The 26056-nt window shown below is 35.9% G+C and overlaps 2 protein-coding genes across 9 annotated transcripts in view; both read left to right on the top strand.

The window, feature by feature from the left end:
• Window positions 1-26056, top strand: part of LOC106064916 (ATP-dependent translocase ABCB1-like) — a 124296-nt gene that overhangs the window by 286 nt on the left and 97954 nt on the right. Inside the window, exons 1-3 of one of the 8 annotated variants that reach the window (XM_056008063.1) lie at window positions 2132-2280; window positions 5163-5305; window positions 9921-10019. In XM_056008063.1, the coding sequence (XP_055864038.1) occupies window positions 5211-5305; window positions 9921-10019 (194 nt within the window). In that variant the 5' untranslated portion in view covers window positions 2132-2280; window positions 5163-5210. Of the gene's footprint in view, window positions 1-2131; window positions 2281-5162; window positions 5306-9920; window positions 10020-15048; window positions 15299-20251; window positions 20596-26056 lie in introns of those variants that run through there. The other 7 variants (XM_056008064.1, XM_056008070.1, XM_056008067.1 and 4 more) reach the window with 7 other exon arrangements.
• Window positions 2025-5078, top strand: LOC129922547 (uncharacterized). Its single transcript, XM_056009182.1, has 2 exons — window positions 2025-2062; window positions 3554-5078. Exons 1-2 carry the CDS (start codon window positions 2025-2027, stop codon window positions 5076-5078), a joined length of 1563 nt encoding a protein of 520 aa, XP_055865157.1.

Raw genomic sequence — 26056 nt, 5'->3', positions numbered from 1 at the left:
CAATCTAGGCTTAAGATTAGCTTTAATGTTTCATTGGAAATTTCGTCAGTGTATGCGTTATAAAATAATTTTTTTTTATTAACAAAAGAAAATCGTGTTCTTCCCCTCAAAACTTCCCACGCTGTCCCACTGTTGACAAACACAGAATGTGTTGTCAGGTAAAAGGATATTAATAACATTGACCTTTGACCTTACCCGAAGCGCGCAACACCGTTTAGTCACAACATTAACCTTTTATATTTTATTCCATTTTTACTTTTTAACATAGCTTATGATCAGTAATAGGGACCGTGAAAATGTAAGCATAGTGCGGGTGGGGGAGGGTATTTACCCACACAGACCTACACATTGTATCCGCCACCACACAAGGCCACGGCTTGTTGGTGTAGTTGGTTTAGACTGTTCCAATAACAGGGATAGTTTGGTTGGGTGTATTCATGAGTACGAAACCTTATTGTTTGGTTGGGTGTATTCATGAGTACGAAACCTTATTGTTTGGTTGGGTGTATTCATGAGTACGAAACCTTATTGTTTGGAAAGTGCCTTAAATGGGAGGTTGTTTTTAATTACATTAATTGAGCTAGACAGACAAGACAGACAGACAAGACACAGCATTTACGTTGAGTAGATCTTCCTTTCCCATCCAGACAAACTTGACTAATATTCTTTTGTGAATTAAACTAAATAAAACTTTTATTACAATATAGACAAATTTAACTTGCTATGATTTTCTTTCAACACAAGCACTAATATACACGACAGGCAACTTCTACTGACACCTCACTTTGTTTTAGACTAGACAAAGTTAGATCATTTCTCTCTCTCTCTCTCTCTCTCTGGTGACAATACACAGATTTTTCCACCACCGTATCAAAATTACAATGATTTAGGTTAAATTTTAAAGTTTGTATTTTTAACGGCCCCCGAAAGTGGAAAAGACGCTATTAGTTTGTGTGGCCTGTCTGTCCGTCTGTCTGTCCGTCCGTCCCGTTTAGATCTGGTTAACTAGAAAAGATAATTAAAATCCGACATCACAATATTTTAGACCATTCAAAGTTCTGATGCAACGGCTACTTTTTTCTTTTCTGAAAGCGAAAAATCTAATTTTTTAAATCACTAATGCAAGCAGTTTTTTTCATAAAAATACACCACTTTTACAACTATTCACTATTAATAGTAACAAACACTTAGTATCTTTATTAGGGGAGACCACAATTTATCATATTTTAAACACATTTATGCAAATGGTTGTAGATTTTTTGTCAAATTTTTTTTAATATTTGTATTGTTAAGGTATGTGAGTTCTGTTATACTAAGTACTATATTTACACAAAAAAATTATTTACTTTTTTTTTAAAGAGAAAAAAATCTATTAAGTATGCATTTAAGTCAGACATAATTTAAAACAACAATTAATAAGTATTATTTCATATTATCGCGTGAACAATAATGCAACAGAACACGTATACACCTAACCAAAGAAAACATTTTTTTTTAAGGAAATGTTTTATTCTTGAGGAATTAGAGATTGGCCCTTTACAAAACAATTAGATCAATTAGATATTCATTATAAAACATCAGTTAGGCCAGGTTCACATCTAACTTCACTTTCACCTATCCTTTGGGCTGCTGGACCGCTGGGGCACCACATGAGATCTGTTAAACTTTTTTCAGGTCATTTGTCTTTGATAGAATTTCATTCTCATAATATTGAAACCTGCCATTTTACCTGCCTGGGTGGACCACTTCGGGGGGCCGATTTTGAGTTTGTGTTACAAACTGTCTTTGTAACCTTGTTTTAAAACTTTTCTTTCTTTTATTTCGATGTTACTAAATTATAATGTAGTTCTTCTAACCGATCCCTTGATTTGTTCTCCCCTCATAATATGGCGATATCCTGTTTTTTAAAAAGAACTAGGGCAGGAGGTCAATGGGCTATAAATAGCAATGAGCAATGCTACTGAGTTAGTTTACCGCGAATGTGCAGGTTTTGAAAAGAAAAAACTGATGCAACTTTGTAGTTCATGAATTTTGATGATAGTTGCAACGATGCAGGAGGCTGGTATTAGAAGATATCTTGTTTATCTAGGCACACACTGATGAAACATACAGGTCAGGATAATACTGATCACTATTACCTTTTTCCGTATCAAATGCAGTCAGATATAGATAAGTGCAAATCAGCTCCCGATATCTGAAATAATTGTTATTTTCTTGTGGAGAAAAAAAAATCTAGATCTACTTTATTTGATTGTATCAGAGACTGATTATTTTCATACTGTAAGTTTTGAATTATTTATAAATTTTTTTTTTATTGTTTTATTGAAAAAAAATGTTGAGTTGTAATACAAATGTTCATCCTCGACTTTAAGGTGAAGTACTTTTGACACTGACCTATACAGAAAGTCCTTTGGACTGAAATTGAATTAACTTTCACACTTGACTTCTCCTCTTGACCTGTTCTCTGTCATAATATAGTGCTATTAGCCAAGGATTAAGATAAGCATGAGTTATACGTAATGTGAGTGTGTGTTTGTATATTGGCTGATGTAATTTTTGCAAGTATTGGCGGCCTGTGAGTGTAAAAAGAAGGGATATAATGGGAAATGGAGATAGAAATATGTACAGTGAAAGTTTCTGATTTTAAATATCTAGAAAGATTTATTTATTGAATCCTTCATCATCTTGAGAGTCAATATTGGTTTTATTGTATATTTTAAATACTGTAAATATTTGTTAATGAAATTTTTATTTTGTTTAAAAAAAAGATATTTCGAGTTTTATTCATATTTGTGGGTGATTATTAATGCATATGTCTTCAATGGTAAGTCATTATTATCATCATCAAACTCCATTAGAGTGAGGGCTTGAGAGGCTCAAATTCTCTCTTGCAAAAGCCCTGGACAGAAACCCTGCTGTCTTGCGTAGTGCATAAATGTCGCCATACAGGTCGAGAATTTTGGGTTTCCCAGACCTGTCGAGACGGAGATCAGCAAGTCTGTGGCAGTCAAACAGAATATGAGGCACGGTTTCCTCTTCTTCCCCGCAGCGGGGGCACCGTGAATCGAAATTTGGCCATAGCCGTGAGAAATATGAGCCAACAGGACAATGGCCTGTCCTGCACTGTGCTATAATAGCTTGCTCAGGCCTGGGCAGCCTCCACCAAGGGGAAGTGCGGTCAGGGCGTCTCATGCTCTCCTAGACTCCACGGGCTTTTAGGGACTTGTCCCAGCACTCAAACTTCTTTTCCATTTCTGTTTTTTTTTTAATTATAGCCAGAGCATGATGAAAACGTACAGCCTGTTCAGTGGGTGGAATTTGCCCTCCCTGGTGGGCCAAGGAGTCTGCAATAATGTTGCCAGTCATCTTCCAATTTTCTTATATTCCTGTCTGTTCCTTCATCTTCCAGTCTTCTTTTATTCCTGCCTGTTTCTTCATCTTCCAATTTTCTTATATTCCTGCCTGTTCCTTCATCTTCCAGTCTTCTTTTATTCCTGCCTGTTCCTTCATCTTGCAATTTTCTTATATTCCTGTCTGTTCCTTCATTTTCCAGTCTTCTTATATTCCTGCCTGTTCCTTCATCTTCCAGTCTTCTTATATTCCTGCCTGTTCCTTCATCTTCCAGTCTTCTTATATTCCTGCCTGTTCCTTCATCTTCCAGTCTTCTTATATTCCTGCCTGTTCCTTCATCTTCCAGTCTTCTTATATTCCTGCCTGTTCCTTCATCTTCCAGTCTTCTTATATTCCTGCCTGTTCCTTCATCTTCCAGTCTTCTTATATTCCTGCCTGTTCATTCATCTTCCAGTCTTCTTATATTCCTGCCTGTTCCTTCATCTTCCAGTCTTCTTATATTCCTGCCTGTTCCTTCATCTTGCAATTTTCTTATATTCCTGTCTGTTCCTTCATTTTCCAGTCTTCTTATATTCCTGCCTGTTCCTTCATCTTCCAGTCTTCTTATATTCCTGCCTGTTCCTTCATCTTCCAGTCTTCTTATATTCCTGCCTGTTCCTTCATCTTCCAGTCTTCTTATATTCCTGCCTGTTCATTCATCTTCCAGTCTTCTTATATTCCTGCCTGTTCCTTCATCTTCCAGTCTTCTTTTATTCCTGCCTGTTCCTTCATCTTCCAGTCTTCTTATATTCCTGCCTGTTCCTTCATCTTGCAATTTTCTTATATTCCTGTCTGTTCCTTCATTTTCCAGTCTTCTTATATTCCTGCCTGTTCCTTCATCTTCCAGTCTTCTTATATTCCTGCCTGTTCCTTCATCTTCCAGTCTTCTTATATTCCTGCCTGTTCATTCATCTTCCAGTCTTCTTATATTCCTGCCTGTTCCTTCATCTTCCAGTCTTCTTATATTCCTGCCTGTTCCTTCATCTTGCAATTTTCTTATATTCCTGTCTGTTCCTTCATTTTCCAGTCTTCTTATATTCCTGCCTGTTCCTTCATCTTCCAGTCTTCTTATATTCCTGCCTGTTCCTTCATCTTCCAGTCTTCTTATATTCCTGCCTGTTCCTTCATCTTCCAGTCTTCTTATATTCCTGCCTGTTCCTTCATCTTCCAGTCTTCTTATATTCCTGCCTGTTCCTTCATTTTCCAGTCTTCTTATATTCCTGTCTGTTCCTTCATCTTCCAATTTTCTTATATTCCTGCCTGTTCCTTCATCTTCCAGTCTTCTTATATTCCTGCCTGTTCCTTCATCTTCCAGTCTTCTTATATTCCTGCCTGTTCCTTCATCTTCCAGTCTTCTTATATTCCTGCCTGTTCCTTCATCTTCCAGTCTTCTTATATTCCTGCCTGTTCCTTCATCTTCCAGTCTTCTTATATTCCTGCCTGTTCCTTCATCTTCCAGTCTTCTTATATTCCTGCCTGTTCATTCATCTTCCAGTCTTCTTATATTCCTGCCTGTTCCTTCATTTTCCAGTCTTCTTTTATTCCTGCCTGTTCCTTCATTTTCCAGTCTTCTTAGGTCATGCCAGTTCTTTCCTCCGCAAGTCTTATTATATTCTGAAAAACAGTATGAGACTAATGGTGACGCTTTCCCTCGTATCCCTGATTTGATTCGAAGAAAGAATGACTGAATATTGCTAAAGATAAGGTGCGTCCATTTCGTCTACATACAATTTAATGATGTAATCAAATTATTTTTTTCTCTCCACCTATAGACTCCAATCTAATTATAGAAGTGACGTTATCAATTCCTGACTTCAACTATGGGGGATGGTGTTAATGAAAGGACGCCACTCTTGGGCGATACACGTGATGAGGGAAAGCCTCTCTCTTCTGAAACCATCGCTAAGTCACGAAGGTAAGTCATTATCTTATCTTATCTTATATAATACAGACGTTACTTCAAAAAAAGAAGATGATTACGTCCTACGCGTCATGCATTCAGTCATGCATATTAACCAATGACTTAAATTCTGCCAAGTCATTGGTTTTCCTGGCTAGCTCATGCTCCCTCCTCTAATAGCACTAGGGAAGAAGGAGCATTTGTACAAATTTGTCCTAGCATATGGGACGAGGAATGTACCTTTATCTTTGTGTCTTTCAGAGTATTTTATTAAATTTTGTTTTTGTATTTGAAGATTATGGTTCAGTGTTTTATGTATAATTACTACTTTACTTTTGAGTCTTCTGTCCTGAAGGCTTTCTAAATTTAGTGATTTTACTAAAGGTGTTACTCTAGTCAAATGTGAATATTCATTTGTTATGAATCTCACTGCTCTATTTTGTGTCTGTTCCAGTTTCTTAATGTTTTCTTGAGTTGATTTTCTTATAGTTTCATCGATATGTGGATTCCATGACAGTTTTTAATTTATTATAACACCTAGGTATTTTGCGTTTTTAGTCTGTGTTACTGGTTTGCCATAAATAAGATAAGTGGAATTAATTCCTTCTAGAACAAATTAAAGCAGAACATTCCTCAAAAACTCAATGAAGTGGATTAGAATCAAAGTATTTTTGACAGAAGTATGCTGGAGATTTTAGAAAAGGTTTTAACTAATGAGTTAATCCCGGTATTTTGATCCCAATCGATCACTTTTTACAAAGCTTATATCGACTCCCTCTGTCTGTCTGGTAAAAGTTTTGTACACGTTATTTCTCCCACATCCAATCTCGAATTTAGCTAAAATTTTGCTTCATTATATATTACACCTGACAACACAAGAATTAATTTAAAAAAAACAATTAGGTAATTAACTATTGGTAACTATTTATTTGGTGCCTCAAACAAGGGAAAGAAATGTTACTTAAAGTGGTGGCATAAGCTAAATTAGTCCCCTTTATAGGTCGTCGTCTGAGGCTTTGTGAACACAAACGTGAAATAGAATAGATACCTATACAATCTTCTATGTTCATGCGCTCTTCGCTAGCAGAGTGGTTACAGTGTTAGCTTGAGAAACTTTAGCTCAAGAGTTCGATTCAGGTAGCTCACTCTTCTTTTTTTTTATAAATACATTTAAAACGATCACCCAGATACTCCACCTCTTTCCAACTGGTCCAGACAATTGATTGGATCATATGATATTGAGAAAGCTAAAAGCATGACATTGCGCTAAACAAAAACAATTGGTAAAAATATTTCTAATCGCACAGATGTATTATTGTTAGTCTAGATCTATTACAAATTTAATTACATGACTGATCCAAACTAATTGATACACTTAATATACATTTTGTTGTTGTTGTTGTTTTTAAAGTATTTTTTTTTATTTTGCATTGTTTCTGATTTTCAATTCCAGCAAAGCATTTGACTTTTACATCTGTTTGTTAAGAACAAAAGAATCAATTAAAACAACATGTTGCCATAATCTTGTCTCAAATACATTCGCTTTTAAAATAGTTCTGTTTAAATGAGACTAGATTTAGAATCATCGATTTAGCGATTTAAAAAAAAAAAGGAGTTTTACAAAGAATCTTAATCAATCAAAACATTGTACTTTCTTTTGTTGTATCTGCACAGACATCTAAACAGTAGCATAATTAATAGGTAAATGAAAGTCAACACTGAAGCAAATATTCGTTGGTTGTAGACGCTTCATTCGTTTGTCTCATACTTGCATTTGACGTCATTGTCCTGTCAGTCAGTGGCGGACATGGCAAAGTGATTCTAAAAGTGATTCTAAAAGTGATTCTAAAGTGATTTTTGGACATAGCGTTAGCTACATTACACCATCATTGTTAGTCTAGATCAGTGAAACCCAAAATACGGCCCGCGGGCCAGATCCGCCGCCAAACGCTATTTCCTGTCTTGAAAGCCAACAAAATGCATATTCTGAGGTATCTACAGTGCATTATTCTGCTATTAAAAAGTTTTATTTCAAAAACCTAATGTGCTATTCTTACTGACTTAGATCCTCCCGCGCCGTTCGACGCATCGGGCGGCAAGCTGTTTCCACAAACATGTATCACTGGCAATGTCTGAAGCTTCTTGCCACCTGCTCTGAGGACCTCCATGAAAGTGTGGCGCCAAGTTGTACTAGGATGTCATCGCAACTCTTATGTTTATGCGTAATTTATTTTGTCGGAGAGCATGTCCCGCAAACCTGTCACAACTTTACTAAGGGGTCGACTCCTAGTTTGGCATAGGTTTTCCTTGATTGAGACCCGATTTCTATAAATGACTTCTAAAATCCGTCTTAGCCATCTCTGTTGAGCCACATTTAGTGTATTTCAATTTTGGCGGATGACTATTCACTGCACTTTATTAATGAAGCCCAGCCACTGGTAGAAATGTGTAACCACTCTTGACAACGCTCTTGGAATTAGGTGACTGTAGTTTGCTTTAGATTTTATATCGAAAAGGAAAGTTTTATCGTCAAAATTATCTGATTGGGGGGGGGGGATTTAAACAACAAAAAAACTCTGGAGTTGTTTTTATTTAATTCAAAACTCATTTAGCTACGCTCATAGAATTTGATGTCTGTAGTTTTTTTTAGAATACTATTGAAGAAAGAGGTTTTCAACCTCAAAACTCTCTGTAGGTGGATTCAAAAAACCCCCATTGGCTTGGCTACGCTCAAAGAATTTTAGTGTGTAATTTGCTTAATAATTTGGTTAATAAGATTTGTTATTTTTAATGTATTTTTTGTTTATTTTTTTTTTTGTTGGCTGTTGTTCAGTGCATAAAAGTCACTTTTTTAAATCTAACCCTTTTATATAATGTGTCAGAAGCAATTAGTGTGTCATATCAACTCAACGCTAGGGGTCCACGACCATAATTATTTTACAGAAACAGATTCCCAAACTAAGGGGCGTTAATCCTATCTAGTAACGTAGCTATGTAGTAGAAATATTTTAGGACACAAGAACACACAAAGCATTATATGCTCGATTTAAAAGACCCGTGTAAGAAAATACATCTTTTGCTGTGTAAGTAAAAAAGTTCCCTTTTCAGACCATGCAGGTCTATAGTGCAGGTGATGTAAATGTCATCTGTCTCTTTGGTCCATTGTTAACGAGGTTGTCATGTGGCCAACGCAACGACCAACTGACTTTCCTTTTTCACTAAAAATCGCGAAATTAAAATCCCAGATTCGAACTAGTTCGGAAGCCATGTAATTAACCACTAAGCCACCGCGTCTTCTAGGCATAGGTTCTTGTTTATTATTTCATTTTTACTTTTAAAGACGTCTCCTCAATTAGTTATCTCCTACACACAGATACACACACGTGTTGCTGGCATCAACTTTTCCAAATCTCCGAAAACAAGAGTTAAGGAGGATCCTAATAATTGAAAGCTCTTATCTTTGAGGACAAACCTTTACAGTGATGAGTGGTGAGAAACCTATGTTACGTAAACCTATGTTAACGAACATCTAGAATTCTAGACTCAGTGCTCCGACTTGGGTGTCTCATCTATTCAGTCGGGTATTTAAAAGTTGGTTTAGGATAAACTTCTCACGAATTAATGTAAGTACTAGGGTTTCTAATAAAAATGGTTCATTGTCTGTTTCCTTTTTTTTAAAGCCTTTTTTTATTGATGTGGCCCGCGATACGAGTGTCGGAAATTAAAATGGCCCGCCGGCCGAGTTTGTGCATCAGTGTTCTAGACTAATGTCTTTTACGATGTCTGGATTTGTATCACCAACATTAGTATTGTAAATACTCCAAATCTATACATGCTATTAACCAAGATTTGTTTCGGAGGGAGGGTTGTTACGGAGTAATAAATGTTCCAATTTTTTAAAAAATCTAGCCTTCAGTAGTTATAACGAGCAAAGTAACCACTGTAGTAGAAAAGTTATTAGCTTTATAAATGGAGGAATCGTCTTCAACAATGACAAAAAATGTTTCTTCTTTATTTAATAATACTAATTATTATTATCTCTGAAAAAAAAATATTTTGCAATTCTACATCCCATGGCTTGAGATAAGTTAGTAAAATTACTTGAGATAAGTATGCAATGATTTGATGTAAGTATTCCATGACTTGAAATAAGTATCCAATGACTTAAGATAAGTATACTATTGCTTGAGATACGTATCCCATGACATCAGATAATATTCTATTGTTTGAGAACCCATGGTGCTAACAGGCCAGCTAAACAATTCTCCCCCTCCCCCGCAGTCATTATCAGGTTAATTAAATAATACATTACATAGTGTTATTAGGAATACTCGCGGAGGTCATCCTTGCCTCTTATTGGAATGTTCGAGATATTCACTAACCACACTCCGTCTAGTTACCTGGTGATCCGGCGCTAATGATCTGTTCACGTTTTGAACACTTTTTTTTTTTTTTTAAATCTCAGATCTGCATTCCAAACACTTCTGCAGTGGTTAAGTAGCTAGCTCATTAGAACCACATGTGGTCATGTAAGGCAGACGATACGTTTATGTATAAAGATTTTAAATGTATCTTAGTGCTTCTAATTAATACACGAACTCAATTCCTTTCAAAACATGGTTCGAAAAAGTGACCAACGTAAAGTAAGGAAAGAAAAATACCGAGCCCAGAAAGTAGCCGCTAGAAATAGTGAGGACAATGTGGAAGTAGCTGCTGCTTTGCTGAAAAGGTAAGGAAGAATCAGTATTAGTAGTAATCTAAAAATGAACTAATAAAAAGGGAAATAAGTCTAACATTATTGAGATATACGGCTGTAAATGTAGAGTTTTTCTTCTTTCTTTTTTTTTTTAATAGTTTTTGTTATTTGCTTGTTTTACTTTTCAACTTTAAAAAAGGTGATTTCGTCATGTAGTAAAAATAGACACTCAGTGTATCTTATCTTCACTTTTGTATACCTTACACAGACAGACACTAAAACACACACAAACACTGTCTCTGACTAGCGCGACAAACGCTGTACTTTGTCATCTAACACAGACTTAGATCTAGGGACATTGATATAACCATATCTGTGATTCACATGCGATCTGAGATAGATCGCTGCTTATCAAATTTATATATTATTAATTTCCCTTTAGACTCCTTAGAAAATCATTAACTACCAACGTCCGTTTGAAGCACGAAACCAATGGTATATCGAACTTATGTGAATAGCCATCTACACGCCTTCTTTTCGCAGTAGTTTGTCATTCGCACAGACATAAATATAAATATAAAAATATTTTTTTAAAAATCTTATATTGAGTGTATTTGTAAATAAGTTTGGATCAGTCATGTAGTTAAACTTTTAATAGACGTATAGACTAATAGTAATAAATATTTGCGATTTAGCACAATTTCATGCTTTTAGCTTTCTCAATGCTCCATGGTTTATCACATGTCTGTACCAGTTGGAAAAGGAGGGCTGAAAAAGAATGGGGTGACTGTGTGATCGCTTTTTAAATGCATTTATAATTAAAAAAAAAAAAGGTGAACACAGGGCGCAAGCCTCCACAAACTAACACTCTAACCACTGTGCCAGAAGTCCTTATGAAACTAGAAGGTTTTTTAGTTAACTATTGTTAGTAGAGATGGGAATCGAACCCAACCTTTAAAGTTCGGGTTCGGTTCGGTCAGATTTAAGTTCGAGTTCGGTTCGGTTCGATGACGAGTATAGTTCGGGTTCGGTTCGGTTCGGTCAGGTCTAAAGTTCGGGTTCGGCTCGGTTCGATGTTATGAAATTATGTAATAGCAAAATTAAGTTATGTTTAATGCAATTTTTATTAGTTAAAACTTTTTTATTTGAATTTTTACATAAAACAAATACTTTGCAATATATAATAGGCCTATGGGCAATACTTTTGCCAAAATAATGTTGCCTCTTTATTATTAGATTTAATATGGCCCTCGACTTATTTTTATTATGATGAATAGTGGGTTCTGAAAGAAAGCACATCGATATTAGCCTTTTTTAAAAATTCGCTTAGCGCCGAGTCACGCCCTGAATTATACCACTTGCTGACTTGAGCGAAAACCTGCCGCATCTTCATTTCTATCTCCATTAAGAAATTTTTACAATAAAAATAAAACTTTTTTTTCGATGCCCCCTCTCTTTGTTAGTTGGTCGTTGGTTTGTCGCTTACAAACAGCTAGTACAATTGAACCAATATAGACGTTTTATATTTTTACCGGTAAGGATAGTATAGATGGACTTCTTATGGTCCGACAGTTACGCTGGGCAGAGCACGTATCCCGTATGGGAGACGAACGTATGCCAAAGGCAGTCTTTTTTTTTTTTGGTGAGCTAAAAGGTGGTGGACGTTACAGAGGCACCCCTCGGAAACGCTTAGGCGTCAACTTTGCTTAGCTGACATAGAAGAGAGCACCTGGTTGCATGCGGCCTTAGAACGAGTCAGTTGGAGTTCACTCCCGAAGGCCGCGGGATACACATTTGAGACCAAAAGAAAATCCGCTGCCGAGGACAAACGCAGACGCGAAAAGAAAAACTAAATCGACCACCTGCGAACAGTGGTTATGCTTGCCCTGGATGTGGCAAAATATGTAGGTCACAGCTGGGCCTGCGCAGCCATGGGCAAAACTGCATTCCTCACTAATCTTCGGACTCGAAGACAAGCCTTATAATAATATATAAACTTAATAAACTTTAAAATAAAATTCTTATGTGAACAACTCAATATAGCCTAACTGTTATTACAATATTGACATATTTAACTTGAGATAGAGATGTAATATTAATGAAATATACTGATAATTAAACAAAATCTAGGTCACCACAAAACAACGTCTTCACTCTTTCATGTCTCAAGATTGTCTGCCGTTTCACATTTGCATTACGCTAATTTCATCATCCTTAATGCATAAACACCAATCAATCGCTTAACCTCTTCTTACCGCCACCAGAAAAAACACAAACACACTTTATGACACCCCTTTTTGTCAAGAAGTTGCGTCTCCCCATCCCTCAATTCAAGGTACTAACCATCCCCACCCACGGGAGAGGACCCAAAGTTTGAGAAACGCTGCATTAAAAATACTGATGATCAATAATGCAAAACAGAATAATAGTAAAAATATTCAGGGGCGTAGATAGGAATTTTTCATCATTTGGGGGCCGGGACCTCTTTGGGGGCCCCTGCATTTTGCGTAATATTGAATATTTAGAGTAAAAAACAAGTGGGGGCCCGGGGGGATTTTACATTTCTCTCCCTCCTCCCCCACCCTTGCTACGCCACTGATAATATTCCAATATAGAATACTTCACAATTTTGTAAAAATAAATCACTTAATAGAAGATAATTAAAATTTATTTTAAACTAGAACACAAATGAACTTATTGTAGATATCTACACTCTCTAATCGGCAAAAAATATTCTACTCTCAACTAACAGCCATCTGAAATAAAAGTGACAATATTTTAATGTTGACTTTCTACTTACTAGGAACTAGAGTCTAGATCTAGATCTAATTAGAGGGCGCCTATTCGACTCAAAACCAATAAGCAAAGGCGAGAGTCGGCACGTACGGAAAAACCCATGGGAATCACATCGCGCCGCTTTTTTTATTCAAAATACCACCACCACCCCCTCTTAAGTTTTCAAAGTATAATGGAATCATTAGAATTTAAATAAAATATTTAAGTAAATTTTTTTTTAAAACCCAAAATGTAAAAAGGGATGTACAAATTGCAAAATTAGTTCGGTTAAGAAAAGGAGGGTTCGTTCGGTTCGGTTCGTACCAAGCAGTTTCAAAGTTCGGGTTCGGTTCGGTTCGGTCATAAGTGAGGTTCGAGTTCGGTTCGTTCGGTTCGGGTTCGGTTCGTTTCCCATCTCTAATTGTTAGTTTCAAACTAACTCTACTCAAAGTATAAAGGAAACTAATTCAGCGTATACCGCCACATCAGTCAAGTTCCCTTGTTCAATACCAAACAAAATAATGAATTACCAATAGTTCATTAACTATTACTCTAATACCAACAATCGTTTTGGTACTTAAGCGCGGTAGTACATCATATACGAATAAGTTTGTGTGTTTAAATCAGAATAGAATATTTGAGTGACTTATTTCTATTGCTAGTTCATATGTTATGGCCGTGGCATGACTTACGCTAATGTCTGAGAGTGACAATTGGTTAATTTTTTATTTTTTTTTTAATCTCAGAATCAGTAAAGTAAAGATTGCATATTCTTATGTTCCAATAATTGACTACCGGTACTATCCCCTTCATGTGTTTCGGTATAACGTTCACAGCAACTCACTTAGTCAACAATAGTCGAAATGTTCCAAACAGTTTTGTTTTCACTGAAATTCAGTGTCTTGCCAGTAAGGTTAAATCTGGATCTCTCTCTCTCTCTCTCTCTCTCTTCTCTCTCTCTCTCTCTCTCTCTCTCTGTCATTTCCCTAAAACTTCCGCTTCATTAGTTTCTGTCCTATACACAACAATTGTTTTTTCTAGATTGTCTCTATACTCAACATTCTACTAGTATCATACTCATAGTCTTACATCCTACACACAAATATAAGAAATCAGTTTGACCTACAGCCAGTCGTTATCATGTCTGAATGTTGAAATTCTGTAGATGCAGATCTAGTGGACAATTAATTCTACAACTCAGTTGACTGTCACATTTTTACGGCTCAATATATAGTTTTGTTTCAGAACCTCGCGAGCTTTTGTTTAAATATGCATTTGTAAAGTCAAATACAGACCCAATATTAAAACAAGGCTTGTAACTGTATAAGTCCTTTTATCTCCCCTGGCTTTGTAGCCACACAACTGCGAGTGCTTGTACAGAATGGTATCACAAGGTGAAGATATCTCAAAGAAACACAGGGTCTTAATTCTGAAACACTAAGATCGAACGCTACAAAACATCATAGTATATAACATTAAAAGAAAGTAATACTTCATTTTGTTTTGTTTTTTTGACGTTGTTCTATAACTTTGTTTGTCCCTGTGTTAGCCACTGTGAAACTGATAAGCATTGTCTAATGGGGGTGTTACTTTTAATTTTTAGTTCCTCAATGGACCAGTTTTCTGTGGTCGTACACTGGATCTTTACTCTGAACACTTTGTGTTGCATGTCATCTAGAGATGGTTGACCGACTGACATTTTTAGTATGTGACCAAACTATTTTTTTAAATGGTCATAAATTAGCCAAGACTGATTATTGATGGCGTGGTGGCTGGTTTTCGAAATGAACGGTTTCGGATTCCAATCTCGGTGAAAACTTTGGCTTTGAATTTCGGGATTTTTAGGACGACGCTGTCCAGCCAACTTTAATGGGTACCTGCCATTAGTTGGGGAAATGCGGCTGGTCGTTGTGCTGGCCACATGACACCCTCGATAAGAGAAACAAATAATGTTTACATCCTCGGCCTGAAAGGGTTGCAATAATGACCATTTTAAAATATTTTTATAGACCTTTGTGCCGCTTTTGAATTTCTCATATGATTTGTTCTTAGTAGAATCGAACTATACCTGTCATTTCACATTGTATGCATTTATTTATTTTTGTTTTCTCTCAATATCAATTATATATATCAATGTTGTCAAAGTGTCATTACATGTGACTAACTCTGCACTCATCACTTTTATCCACTCGCGCACACACACACTCTCTCATAATCGGAAAAAAAATACGGCTTATCTATGTGAGTACTAGGCCCTAGATTAACCCTCGAGAGACCTCAATATTAGATAAAACACAGTCACTGTTAAAAGACCACAACACGATTGTACTTCTTTCTCCTTCAACGACAATTTGAGGGTTAATTTGATCTAAACGCACTGACAACATAGAGTGAGGTCTACAAAATCATCACTTTGTGTGTATTCTCAATGATAACATTTTCTTATGGAAACTTAATATTCACCACTATCTGTTCTAGTAGATTTACTAGGAGTTTCTTTTGCTGGTGAAATCACTTACCACTATTTCGTGATCCAGGTTTTTTAGTGATATAAATTGTTCCGTTTCGATTTTTTAAAGTTTTTTTTTGTGTTTTCCAAGTGTTTTAGGAATTCTGTCAGTTATACGTAAACATAATTAAACCATCCACCAGAGTGTTTATCTGTTTATTTAATTAATTTGGTAAAAAAAAATCAGGGTAATCATATAGGTCAGTGTCTCTAATTAAAAGAAGGTCGAAAATTAGCAAAATGAATTTGTGTATATTCAATAAATGCGAATATTATTTATAACCGAATAAGTTGTAAAATAAAGTGCACATAGACTTATATTATATCTAGACTGGAAACCGGAAATAAATTCTTATCCGCGATTGATCGATTCACAGACTTATACATATATAGATTTTTATATACGTTAACTTTTTTTCAGGCTCTAAGGGAAGTCGCCCCAATCAATCTTATCTGTCTTAGAAAAGTAATGATCTTTAGTTTTCAAAGTTTAGAAATAATGCAAAATCATATCTCGGATATTCACGCAAATATATGAAACAAAGCCATTTCCTGTTTATTTCCATTGAGATAATGTTTCAAAAATCCTAGATGGAAATAATTCATGTTGATTGAAATCATCTTATGTACATTTAAACAGATTGATACCTAGATTTTTCTAGATTATGTATCTAAAAATTGCAAAATAATAATTATGAGACGAGAGTACTCTTATTTTTGATGTTCAACTACTAGATCTAGATCTAAAAATTAAATTATATGTTACATAGGTTAGGGTTGAAAAAAAAAACGACTTCTTTTAACTACTTTACAAAACAACGCCTTGATCCAACTTTCTAAAAACATTTCACGACATTTTTTGTTAAAAAATCTCCATGTTCAGTCTAGATATAGTATATATAAGTCTATGAAAGTGCACTAATGACGTCCCTAAAATGTTTAAGCGACTTCAAGAATGTCGTTAAAAAAGAATTAGGGGCGCTGATCTACACGATTGACGAACAACAAAATGATGAGCCTACAATCGACAGATTTTTATGACAATAAAAGTTTGACATTTGAGTATCAAAGAAATCTATCAGTTTGATCTCAATGTCTCTTTGTTTCTTCTGTTAGTTGAAAATGTCTGTCATACTGCCAGGCTTAATTCTTTGTTTATGTATCAGACGATCATATTGGCAGTGTCTGCGGAAGATTAAAGCATTGTGTTTTGCATTCAGAGTTTGTTTCTTACATTGGAGTTTTAAGAATCGAACCTTCTGATAGTGTGTGGATTGAGTGACTATTATTATAGCTGAGAGTTTTAGGAATGTTCATGAATTGAATTTTTTAAATGTGCATTTATTAGTAAAGTATAAATGGAGGAGTAGATTGTCCAGAAATCTAATCTAGAATAATTACCCGACTTTGGTCAACAAGTGCCAAATTGTGTAGAAATATAGATCTAGGTCTAAATAGATAGATATAGGTCTATATAGAAAGATGTAGGTTATATAGATGTAGGTCTTTATAGATGTAGGTTATATAGATGTAGGTTTCTACAGACAGATGTACGTTATATAGATGTAGGTCTATACAGACAGATGTAGGTTATATAGATGTAGGTCTATACAGACAGATGTAGGTTATATAGATGTAGGTCTATACAGACAGATGAAGGTTATATAGATGTAGGTTTCTACAGACTGATGTAGGTCTTTATAGATAGATGTAAGTCTATATAGATGTAGGTCTATTCAGACAGATGAAGGTTATATAGATGTAGATCTATACAGACAGATGTAGGTCTATACAGACAGATGTAGGTCTATACAGACTGATGTAGGTCTATAGAGACAGATGTAGGTCTATACAGACTGATGTAGGTCTATACAGTCTGATGTAGGTCTTTATAGATAGATGTAAGTCTATATGTAGGTCTATTCAGACAGATGAAGGTTATATAGATGTAGATCTATACAGACAGATGTAGGTCTATAGAGACAGATGTAGGTCTATACAGACAGATGTAGGTCTATACAGGCAGATGTAGGTCTATAGAGACAGATGCAGGTCTATACGACTGATGTAGGTCTATACAGACTGATGTAGGTCTTTATAGATAGATGTAAGTCTATATAGATGTAGGTCTATACAGACAGATGTACGTTATATAGATGTAGGTCTATACAGACAGATGTAGGTTATATAGATGTAGGTTTCTACAGACAGATGTACGTTATATAGATGTAGGTCTATACAGACAGATGTACGTTATATAGATGTAGGTCTATACAGACAGATGAATGTTATATAGATGTAGGTTTATACAGACAGATGTACGTTATATAGATGTAGGTCTATACAGACAGATGAAGGTTATATAGATGTAGGTCTATACAGACAGATGAAGGTTATATAGATGTAGGTCTATTCAGACAGATGAAGGTTATATAGATGTAGGTCTATACAGACAGATGTAGGTTATATAGATGTAGGTCTATACAGACAGATGAAGGTTATATAGATGTAGGTCTATACAGACAGATGTACGTTATATAGATGTAGGTCTATACAGACAGATGTACGTTATATAGATGTAGGTCTATACAGACAGATGAAGGTTATATAGATGTAGGTCTATACAGACAGATGTACGTTATATAGATGTAGGTCTATACAGACAGATGTACGTTATATAGATGTAGGTCTATACAGACAGATGAAGGTTATATAGATGTAGGTCTATACAGACAGATGTACGTTATATAGATGTAGGTCTATACAGACAGATGTACGTTATATAGATGTAGGTCTATACAGACAGATGAAGGTTATATAGATGTAGGTTTCTACAGACAGATGAAGGTTATATAGATGTAGGTTTCTACAGACAGATGAAGGTTATATAGATGTAGGTTTCTACAGACAGATGTAGGTTATATAGATGTAGGTTTATTCAGACAGATGTAGGTTATATAGATGTAGGTTTCTACAGACAGATGTAGGTTATATAGATGTAGGTCTATACAGACAGATGAAGGTTATATAGATGTAGGTCTATACAGACAGATGTACGTTATATAGATGTAGGTTTCTACAGACAGATGAAGGTTATATAGATGTAGGTTTCTACAGACAGATGTAGGTTATATAGATGTAGGTTTATTCAGACAGATGAAGGTTATATAGATGTAGGTTTCTACAGACAGATGTAGGTTATATAGATGTAGGTTTCTACAGACAGATGTAGGTTATATAGATGTAGGTTTCTACAGACAGATGTAGGTTATATAGATGTAGGTTATATAGATGTAGGTCTATTCAGACAGATGTAGGTTATATAGATGTAGGTCTATACAGACAGATGTAGGTTATATAGATGTAGGTCTATACAGACAGATGTAGGTTATATAGATGTAGGTCTATACAGACAGATGTAGGTTATATAGATGTAGGTTATATAGATGTAGGTTATATAGATGTAGGTCTATTCAGACAGATGTAGGTTATATAGATGTAGGTCTATTCAGACAGATGTAGGTTATATAGATGTAGGTCTATTCAGACAGATGTAGGTTATATAGATGTAGGTCTATTCAGACAGATGTAGGTTATATAGATGTAGGTTATATAGATGTAGGTCTATTCAGACAGATGTAGGTTATATAGATGTAGGTCTATTCAGACAGATGTAGGTTATATAGATGTAGGTCTATTCAGACAGATGTAGGTTATATAGATGTAGGTCTATTCAGACAGATGTAGGTTATATAGATGTAGGTTATATAGATGTAGGTTTATACAGACAGATGTAGGTTATATAGATGTAGGTTATATAGATGTAGGTTTATACAGACAGATGTAGGTTATATAGATGTAGGTCTATACAGACAGATGTAGGTTATATAGATGTAGGTTTATACAGACAGATGTAGGTTATATAGATGTAGGTTTCTACAGACAGATGTAGGTTATATAGATGTAGGTCTATAGAGACAGATGTAGGTCTATAGAGACAGATGTAGGTCTATAGAGACAGATGTAGGTCTATAGAGACAGATGTAGGTCTATACAGACAAATGTAGGTCTATACAGACAGATGTAGGTCTATAGAGACAGATGTAGGTCTATACAGACAGATGTAGGTCTATAGAGACAGATGTAGGTCTATAGAGACAGATGTAGGTCTATAGAGATAGATGTAGGTCTATAGAGATAGATGTAGGTCTAGACAGATGTAGGTCTATAGAGACAGATGTAGGTCTATAGAGATAGATGTAGGTCTAGACAGATGTAGGTCTATAGAGACAGATGTAGGTCTATAGAGATAGATGTAGGTCTAGACAGATGTAGGTCTATAGAGACAGATGTAGGTCTATAGAGACAGATGTAGGTCTACCCAGTGTTTTGTTTGGATGTCCATCAGGTGGTTTCTCTTTCACGTTATCACAGTCACTTGTAAACAAAAATGTCATGTCATGATAAAAATATCTTTAAACACATGTCTATTTTTTTGTCTGTTTAGAACATAACGAGCGCAGGTTTCTATAAGACTTCTGTGACCAGGGTTCATATGGTAGAGCACTTGTTCATGTGACTATAGTGGCTTATCGTAGAGACATAGGCCTATATTCAATTTTTAAAAAGTTAAATTATTTGTATTTATGAAAGATAATAAGCTGAATGTATTTTTCTGTTGATGATTCTTTGTTTATTCTATAAAAAATTTGGACATTTGAACCAGAAACGTATAGGCCTACTTGACCACTTTTAAGTGAAAAAATAACTAAAGACAGTCACCTTTAACTGATTGTAAAATGTCTTGGTCAAACACAGCTTCGTCAATCAGATTCTATTTTAAGCACCCATTTATGTTTTCATATGACAGTTATCTTGTTCATGATATAGATATATATTGTAAGCGTGCTATAGAGAAGGAGTCCTGGCCACTTGTCTATCGCTGGTATTGTTTAACTTCTGTATCTTAAATCTACTCTAGGCCTTGCAAGTGTTTCTTCGTGACACTAGCTCGTGCTCTACTTGTTTGTCCACAAAGATTACAACTTAGTGAATTAGATTTTGAAACATTTCTTCAGCTTTGGGGATTTAAAGTGACCAAGAGAAATTCTTTGCGTTTTTTTGTTTCCTCCTGATACAAATCAATATCTGTAGATCAATACTATCAATACGTACAATGATGAAATCGTATAAATTGGATAATTCCGCCAATCACGAGGATACTACCGACGGTGCTCCGGCACTGATACACACAAACAATCAAAATGGAGTTTCTCCTGGAGCTAAAAATCAAACCGGAAAGAAAAAGAAGAAGAAAGATGACAAGTAAGTCAGTGATTAGTTTTTGAAATGTGCTTGTCATTTCAAGTATTGTTAGTTTTTTTTAATTAAAGTTCATCGAAATCTGTTCGATCTAGTTTGGTCTACAATCACAAATGAGCAACTTTAAGATTGCTTTTGAAAAGGCAGGAGGCGCGGTGGCTGAGCGGTAAAGCTTGACGGGCAAAGCGCTTGGCTTCCGAACCGGGGTTCCCGAGTTCGAATTTCGGGATCATTGTGCGCCTCTGAGGCCACTCAGATCTTATGGGTACCTGACATTAGTTGTGCTGGCCACATGACACCCTCGTTAACCGTGGGCAACTTTCTGTTTTATTCTTATTGATTCTTGTATTGTCAGGTAAAAGAAATAATTCATCAAAGGTGACTTTTTGATGAATTATTTCTTTTACCTGACAATACAAGAATCAATAAGAATAAAAAAAAACATATTAGTTAATTAAATGATCAAGGGAAAGAAATTGTACTTGACTGATGCGGTGGTATAAGCTGAATTGAACCTCTTTACGTAGTCCGACGCTTTAGAGTTTGAAGCTAACAATAAAACCTTCTATTTTCAAAAGCTATTTGCTGGTAGAGTGGTTAGTGTATTGGAATGAGAAGCCCTCGGCTTTGAATAAAGGTCGTTCATCTTATTTATATAAATTAGTTTTAAAAAGCGATCACCCAGATACCCCGTCTTTCTCTTCACGATGCTTTCCAACGTGTCCAGACAAGTGATATGGTCAGAGCGCATTGAGAAAGCTACAAGCATGAAATTGCGATTAAAAAAAAACGGTAAAAATATTTGTAATCACGTAGATTTATTATTGTTAGTCTAGAATTGACCTATTACAGATTTAAATTATGACTGATCCAAACTAATTGATACATCTAGACTTAATATAAGCTTTTTTTATTATTTCTTTTTATGTTTTTCTTCTTTTATATTTTACTTATTTTAAATGTCAAAGCAAGAAAAATGGGTCTGGAAGGGGATGTAACTGCTGGTTACAAATAGATTTGTATTTTTCCAGAAGTGTAAAAGGGCCAGATTTTTTAAAATAATGACCTACAATGCTTTTTTTTTTAAGCAAAGTCTCCAATAAATGGTAACTATTTCTTTTATTAGTTGTTTAAACGCTGTGGCTATTGCGAAGGAAAGAACAATTGTATTTTATTCATTCATTGATTGACGTCGTTCACCTTTTTTTTTAATATAAAATAATTTAAAAAGCGATCACCCATACGATCAATTGTTCGAAAACAGATGGTACAAAGACAATAGATACCTATCCCTTAGTCTGTTGGACCGTTGGGGCACCAGGCAAGATTTGTCGACCGTCTTTCTCCATTCCTTTCTTTTTTTTTTTTTGCCTTGTTTACAAAGCTTATATCAAATCATTCTGTCTGTCTGCCTTATTTCTCCCACACCCATTTTCGGATCAAGTTGAAACTTTGAACAATTATGTATTGCCATGGACAAATGATGAAACAGTAAAAAAGAATTAACCAAGTAGTCAATTAATAACTGGTAATTGATTATTTTGTTTAATACCAACTTGTGAAACTAATCCTTCAGTATTCAGATACACGGCTAAATTCTTTCCCTTAGATAATTGAAAACGCTATTTCTCCCAAACCCATTCTCGTATCAAATATGAATCAATTAAAAAATAACAAATTAGTCGATTATTTCGAAATATTTTTGTTTGGTATCGAATAAGGGAAATAGCTTCAACACTATTGAGATAGAGTTGTAAGTGCGTATTTCTTTCCCTTAGATAATCTGTGTTTTCTATCTTGTATATCTATATAATATATATATAATTCTCTTCATGGCTCAACCATTCCTGACACCACCAAGAAGGCATGGAAAGATCACTCTTTTATTTCTGCAAGTCGGACTAGAGTTACCCCACGTAACTTTAGGGGGAAAAAAGGGGGGGTAGAACACGTAGTATTCACCTGTCACTAAATAGCAGGGCCGGACCATTGTGGGGCCCTATGCGAAACGAATTTCGCTGGACCCAGTTTTGGTATGAATACGAATAATAAGTGAAAATTAAGAGTTTACAATAAAAAATAATTTCCTCTTTGTATTTTATTCGTGCGTGTAGCGAAGTCATACAGCATCACATAAAAATTATGTTTCTTACATAGATCACGCTCAGTAGCAAGAATTACCAAATATTTCAATCTATCTTCGAGAATTGTTGACCTCTAGTAACTCTTCATTAGTTTGAGGCGCGAGAAGCTTCACCAGATTCCACAATTACGGGTATTGTATAATGTCTTTTTTTTTATCGCGCTTAGGATTGGCGTTTTCATATTAAATTACACCCCAAAATGAAATTTTGTCTATATTTCAGGAGATCTTTATGAGTTTTCAAAAGATTTTTAATAATTTCCTGAGATTTCCAGGACTTTTTCGTATATTTTCCAATTTCAGAAGATTTCAAGGAGAAATTGTATTACATCGCCTCTAGTTGTGTGCTTCATTTAGAAGTGTGTCACATATGCATTCAGAATATGTGAATAGATTTTATCTAGAGTTGTCTTATCTAAAGACTCGAGATAGTCTGTATTTTATTGCAGTCATTGATCAGTTCTACTTGGCCCACAAAAGTGATAATAACATGACCTAAGGCTTAGAGTTCTACTTTCTACGGCCAACATGTGTAGCTGCGGCTTGTTTAGGTGTTGAGTTCAAATCCTGCGACGAGACCACCTGAGTTTTACTGCCAATCTCGGGAGAGAGTAGTCTACCCTCCTAGAATATTCTATGGTGGCCGTATAGGTGATGAATATTTGCCAATAGGGCCGTTGTCAAAGAGTATAGATTGCATTCGTATGATTCACACAATTATCTTTATATATAATTCTCTTCTTCCCTAATCAGGTCAGACGAGAAGTAAATGGGAAAATCACTCTCTTATTTCTGCGGATAGTCACCCCACGAAAAAAAACACGAGGGGGGGGGGGAAGAACACGTTTTCACAGCTCGCTACGGATGTCTGCGCGCTGGACTGTCAAACCCTGCCCGCTCCCATCCCATGCGGGAGGTTTGGACTAGGAAGTAAACTATCGTCAACTCTGAAGGAACATCCGAAACATGTAAAACATTTTACAACCAAAAATTTTACAAACACTAAATAGCAGGGCCGGGCTTAAGCATTGTTGGGCCCTATTCGAAACGGATTTCGCGGGGACAAGTTTGGCTAGGGAAGCGGACGATAAGTGAAATTTAAGAGTTTGTATTAGAAAATAAATTCGTCTATGCATTTTATTCATTCTTTACTAAGTACAGAATTACTTTACGAGCCTTGCGTGTAGCAAAGTCATACAATGTATCATAATAATTCTGTTTCCCACATAGATCCCGCTCAATAGCAAGAATTACCTTTTCAATCTATTGTTGACATCAAGTAATTCTTCATTAGTTTGTGGCGCGAGAAGCTTCTTTCACCTGATTACACAATTGCGGCTAATGCATAATGCCGTTTTTACTAATAGCGCGTAGGATTGACGTTTTCCAAATTGAATGACACCCCAAAATGACAATTTTTTTCTATATATTTCAGTATATTTTAAGGCCTTTTCGTATATTTTGCAATTTCGGGAGATTTCATGGAGCTCCTGGTAAATCGACAGGAGTGCGCGGGAAATCTGTTTTAAGTTATAAAATGGTTTAATTTAATAATTTATACACCTTGAATCAGCGCGGGTTCCATGAAAGTGCGGATCCTTCGGACGCATAGGTTGCAATGGCCTAAGACCGGCCCTGCACAATATCGGCGTATGCTACGCCGCCGGTCGACTAGTATTTTATATTTCTTCTAGTCAAACGACAGGAGTTGAATGGCTTCTCTAAATGTTTATTGGTTAGCATGTCTTTATGAAAGTGTTCAATGTTAAACGAGCTCTATACATTTATATGTTACTGGCAAAGTGCGAAGTGACTTCAGAATTTCCTACTTTTGACTAGGCATTGTATAGATTCTATAGCCTGCAATGACTGGATCTACGTCAGGAAATGTAGAAAATATCTACGTAAATTATTAATGTACACTCCTTGTTTACATACGTTGTACTGCTAATCCCTGACAATAAATGTGGACAGTGGACAAAGTACTTTGTTGTGATCAAAGTACTTTGGTGTGATCAAAGTACTTTGTTGTGTCATGCAGTGATCAAAGAAAGTCCCGCATTATCTCTCACTGTCTCACCCTCCCATTTCCTTTCATGCCCGCACCTTGGGCAATTTAAAAATCAAATTCCGCCACTTATTAGGTCATTGGTCTAGAAGAGAAAATAGTGTTCATGAGTCATGTGATATCCTCTCGTGTACTGTGATTCACTAGGGACATAATCAGATATTGAAAGTAACTCGTCAAGAGTTACAGTTAGGATTAACTTTGGCCTACTTCAACAGACAATCTCATGTGTATATTGTTACGAATCTCACCATCCAGGCTCTCTGCAAATTGCACCAAACGACACCACCAACTTAAAGAACTTGACAACTGTAGGCTTGAAAATAACGTAATAGTTTAATGTCAATAAATAACAGCCAATACTGTACAATTGGCAGCACGTAACACAAGACTGTACAAATATCTCTCCGCCGTATCAACTCTTGCACTGGTCTCTCTGTCTCGTCTTGGACTTGTACTGAGCCGTTGTAACGAACTGTAGATCGGGAAGTTGTGACGCACTCGTCTCTGATACCTTCGCTCTTTATATAGGGTCCCTGCTGGCCTTCTAGAACCGGACAGAACGTCGCTCGACCATTCTGGGTGGTCAGATGACTACATCCCTCGTGACACTCCTGAGCTCTGTTCACGAAGTCGATCCTTCCCGAACCATCATGTTGACACTCGTCTCGGCCGATCGTCGTAACTCGTCACGGTTGACCGCTCGTCTAGTGCTGGCCTGGCGCGATTTGCGTCGGCTGACTACACACACACCACTACCCCGATCTGTGCCACCACCAGGTTTATAACAATATTGTTAATGTTCATGGTTTAGCAATGTTAACGTTTTGTTCATCCTTGAGTCGATGCCATCATGTTGTCTAGTCGATCAGCTAATAAGATAATCTGACAGGGAATATTCTAGCTGACATTATTCCGGCAAGACTATAGAGATACGATTTAGAACATGATTGACTGGATACATACAAACACGTAGAGGCACACATAGCCGGGTCCCCATTTGCGTTTCATTAAAGTTTCCTATTGACAAACAAAGTCCAATTCTGACAGTGGCGTGGTTGACAGGGCGCATCTTGTCCACGTTCAGTTTTCGTTGACATAAATCCGGTTTGTTTTTTTGTTTTTTTTTGTTTTGTTGTTTTGTTTTCGACATTTGGTGTAAGAGAATACTGAACGAACTGATTCTGCTGAGGTAAAGGACAGACAAAACTAGCAAAATAATTTTTTTAATACTTGAAAACACAAACTTATAT

This window comes from Biomphalaria glabrata, chromosome 13 (assembly GCF_947242115.1).
Source record: "Biomphalaria glabrata chromosome 13, xgBioGlab47.1, whole genome shotgun sequence".
Taxonomy (NCBI): domain Eukaryota; kingdom Metazoa; phylum Mollusca; class Gastropoda; family Planorbidae; genus Biomphalaria; species Biomphalaria glabrata.
Note: the sequence above shows the minus strand (reverse complement) of the source record. Positions and strands in the feature narration are given on the sequence as shown.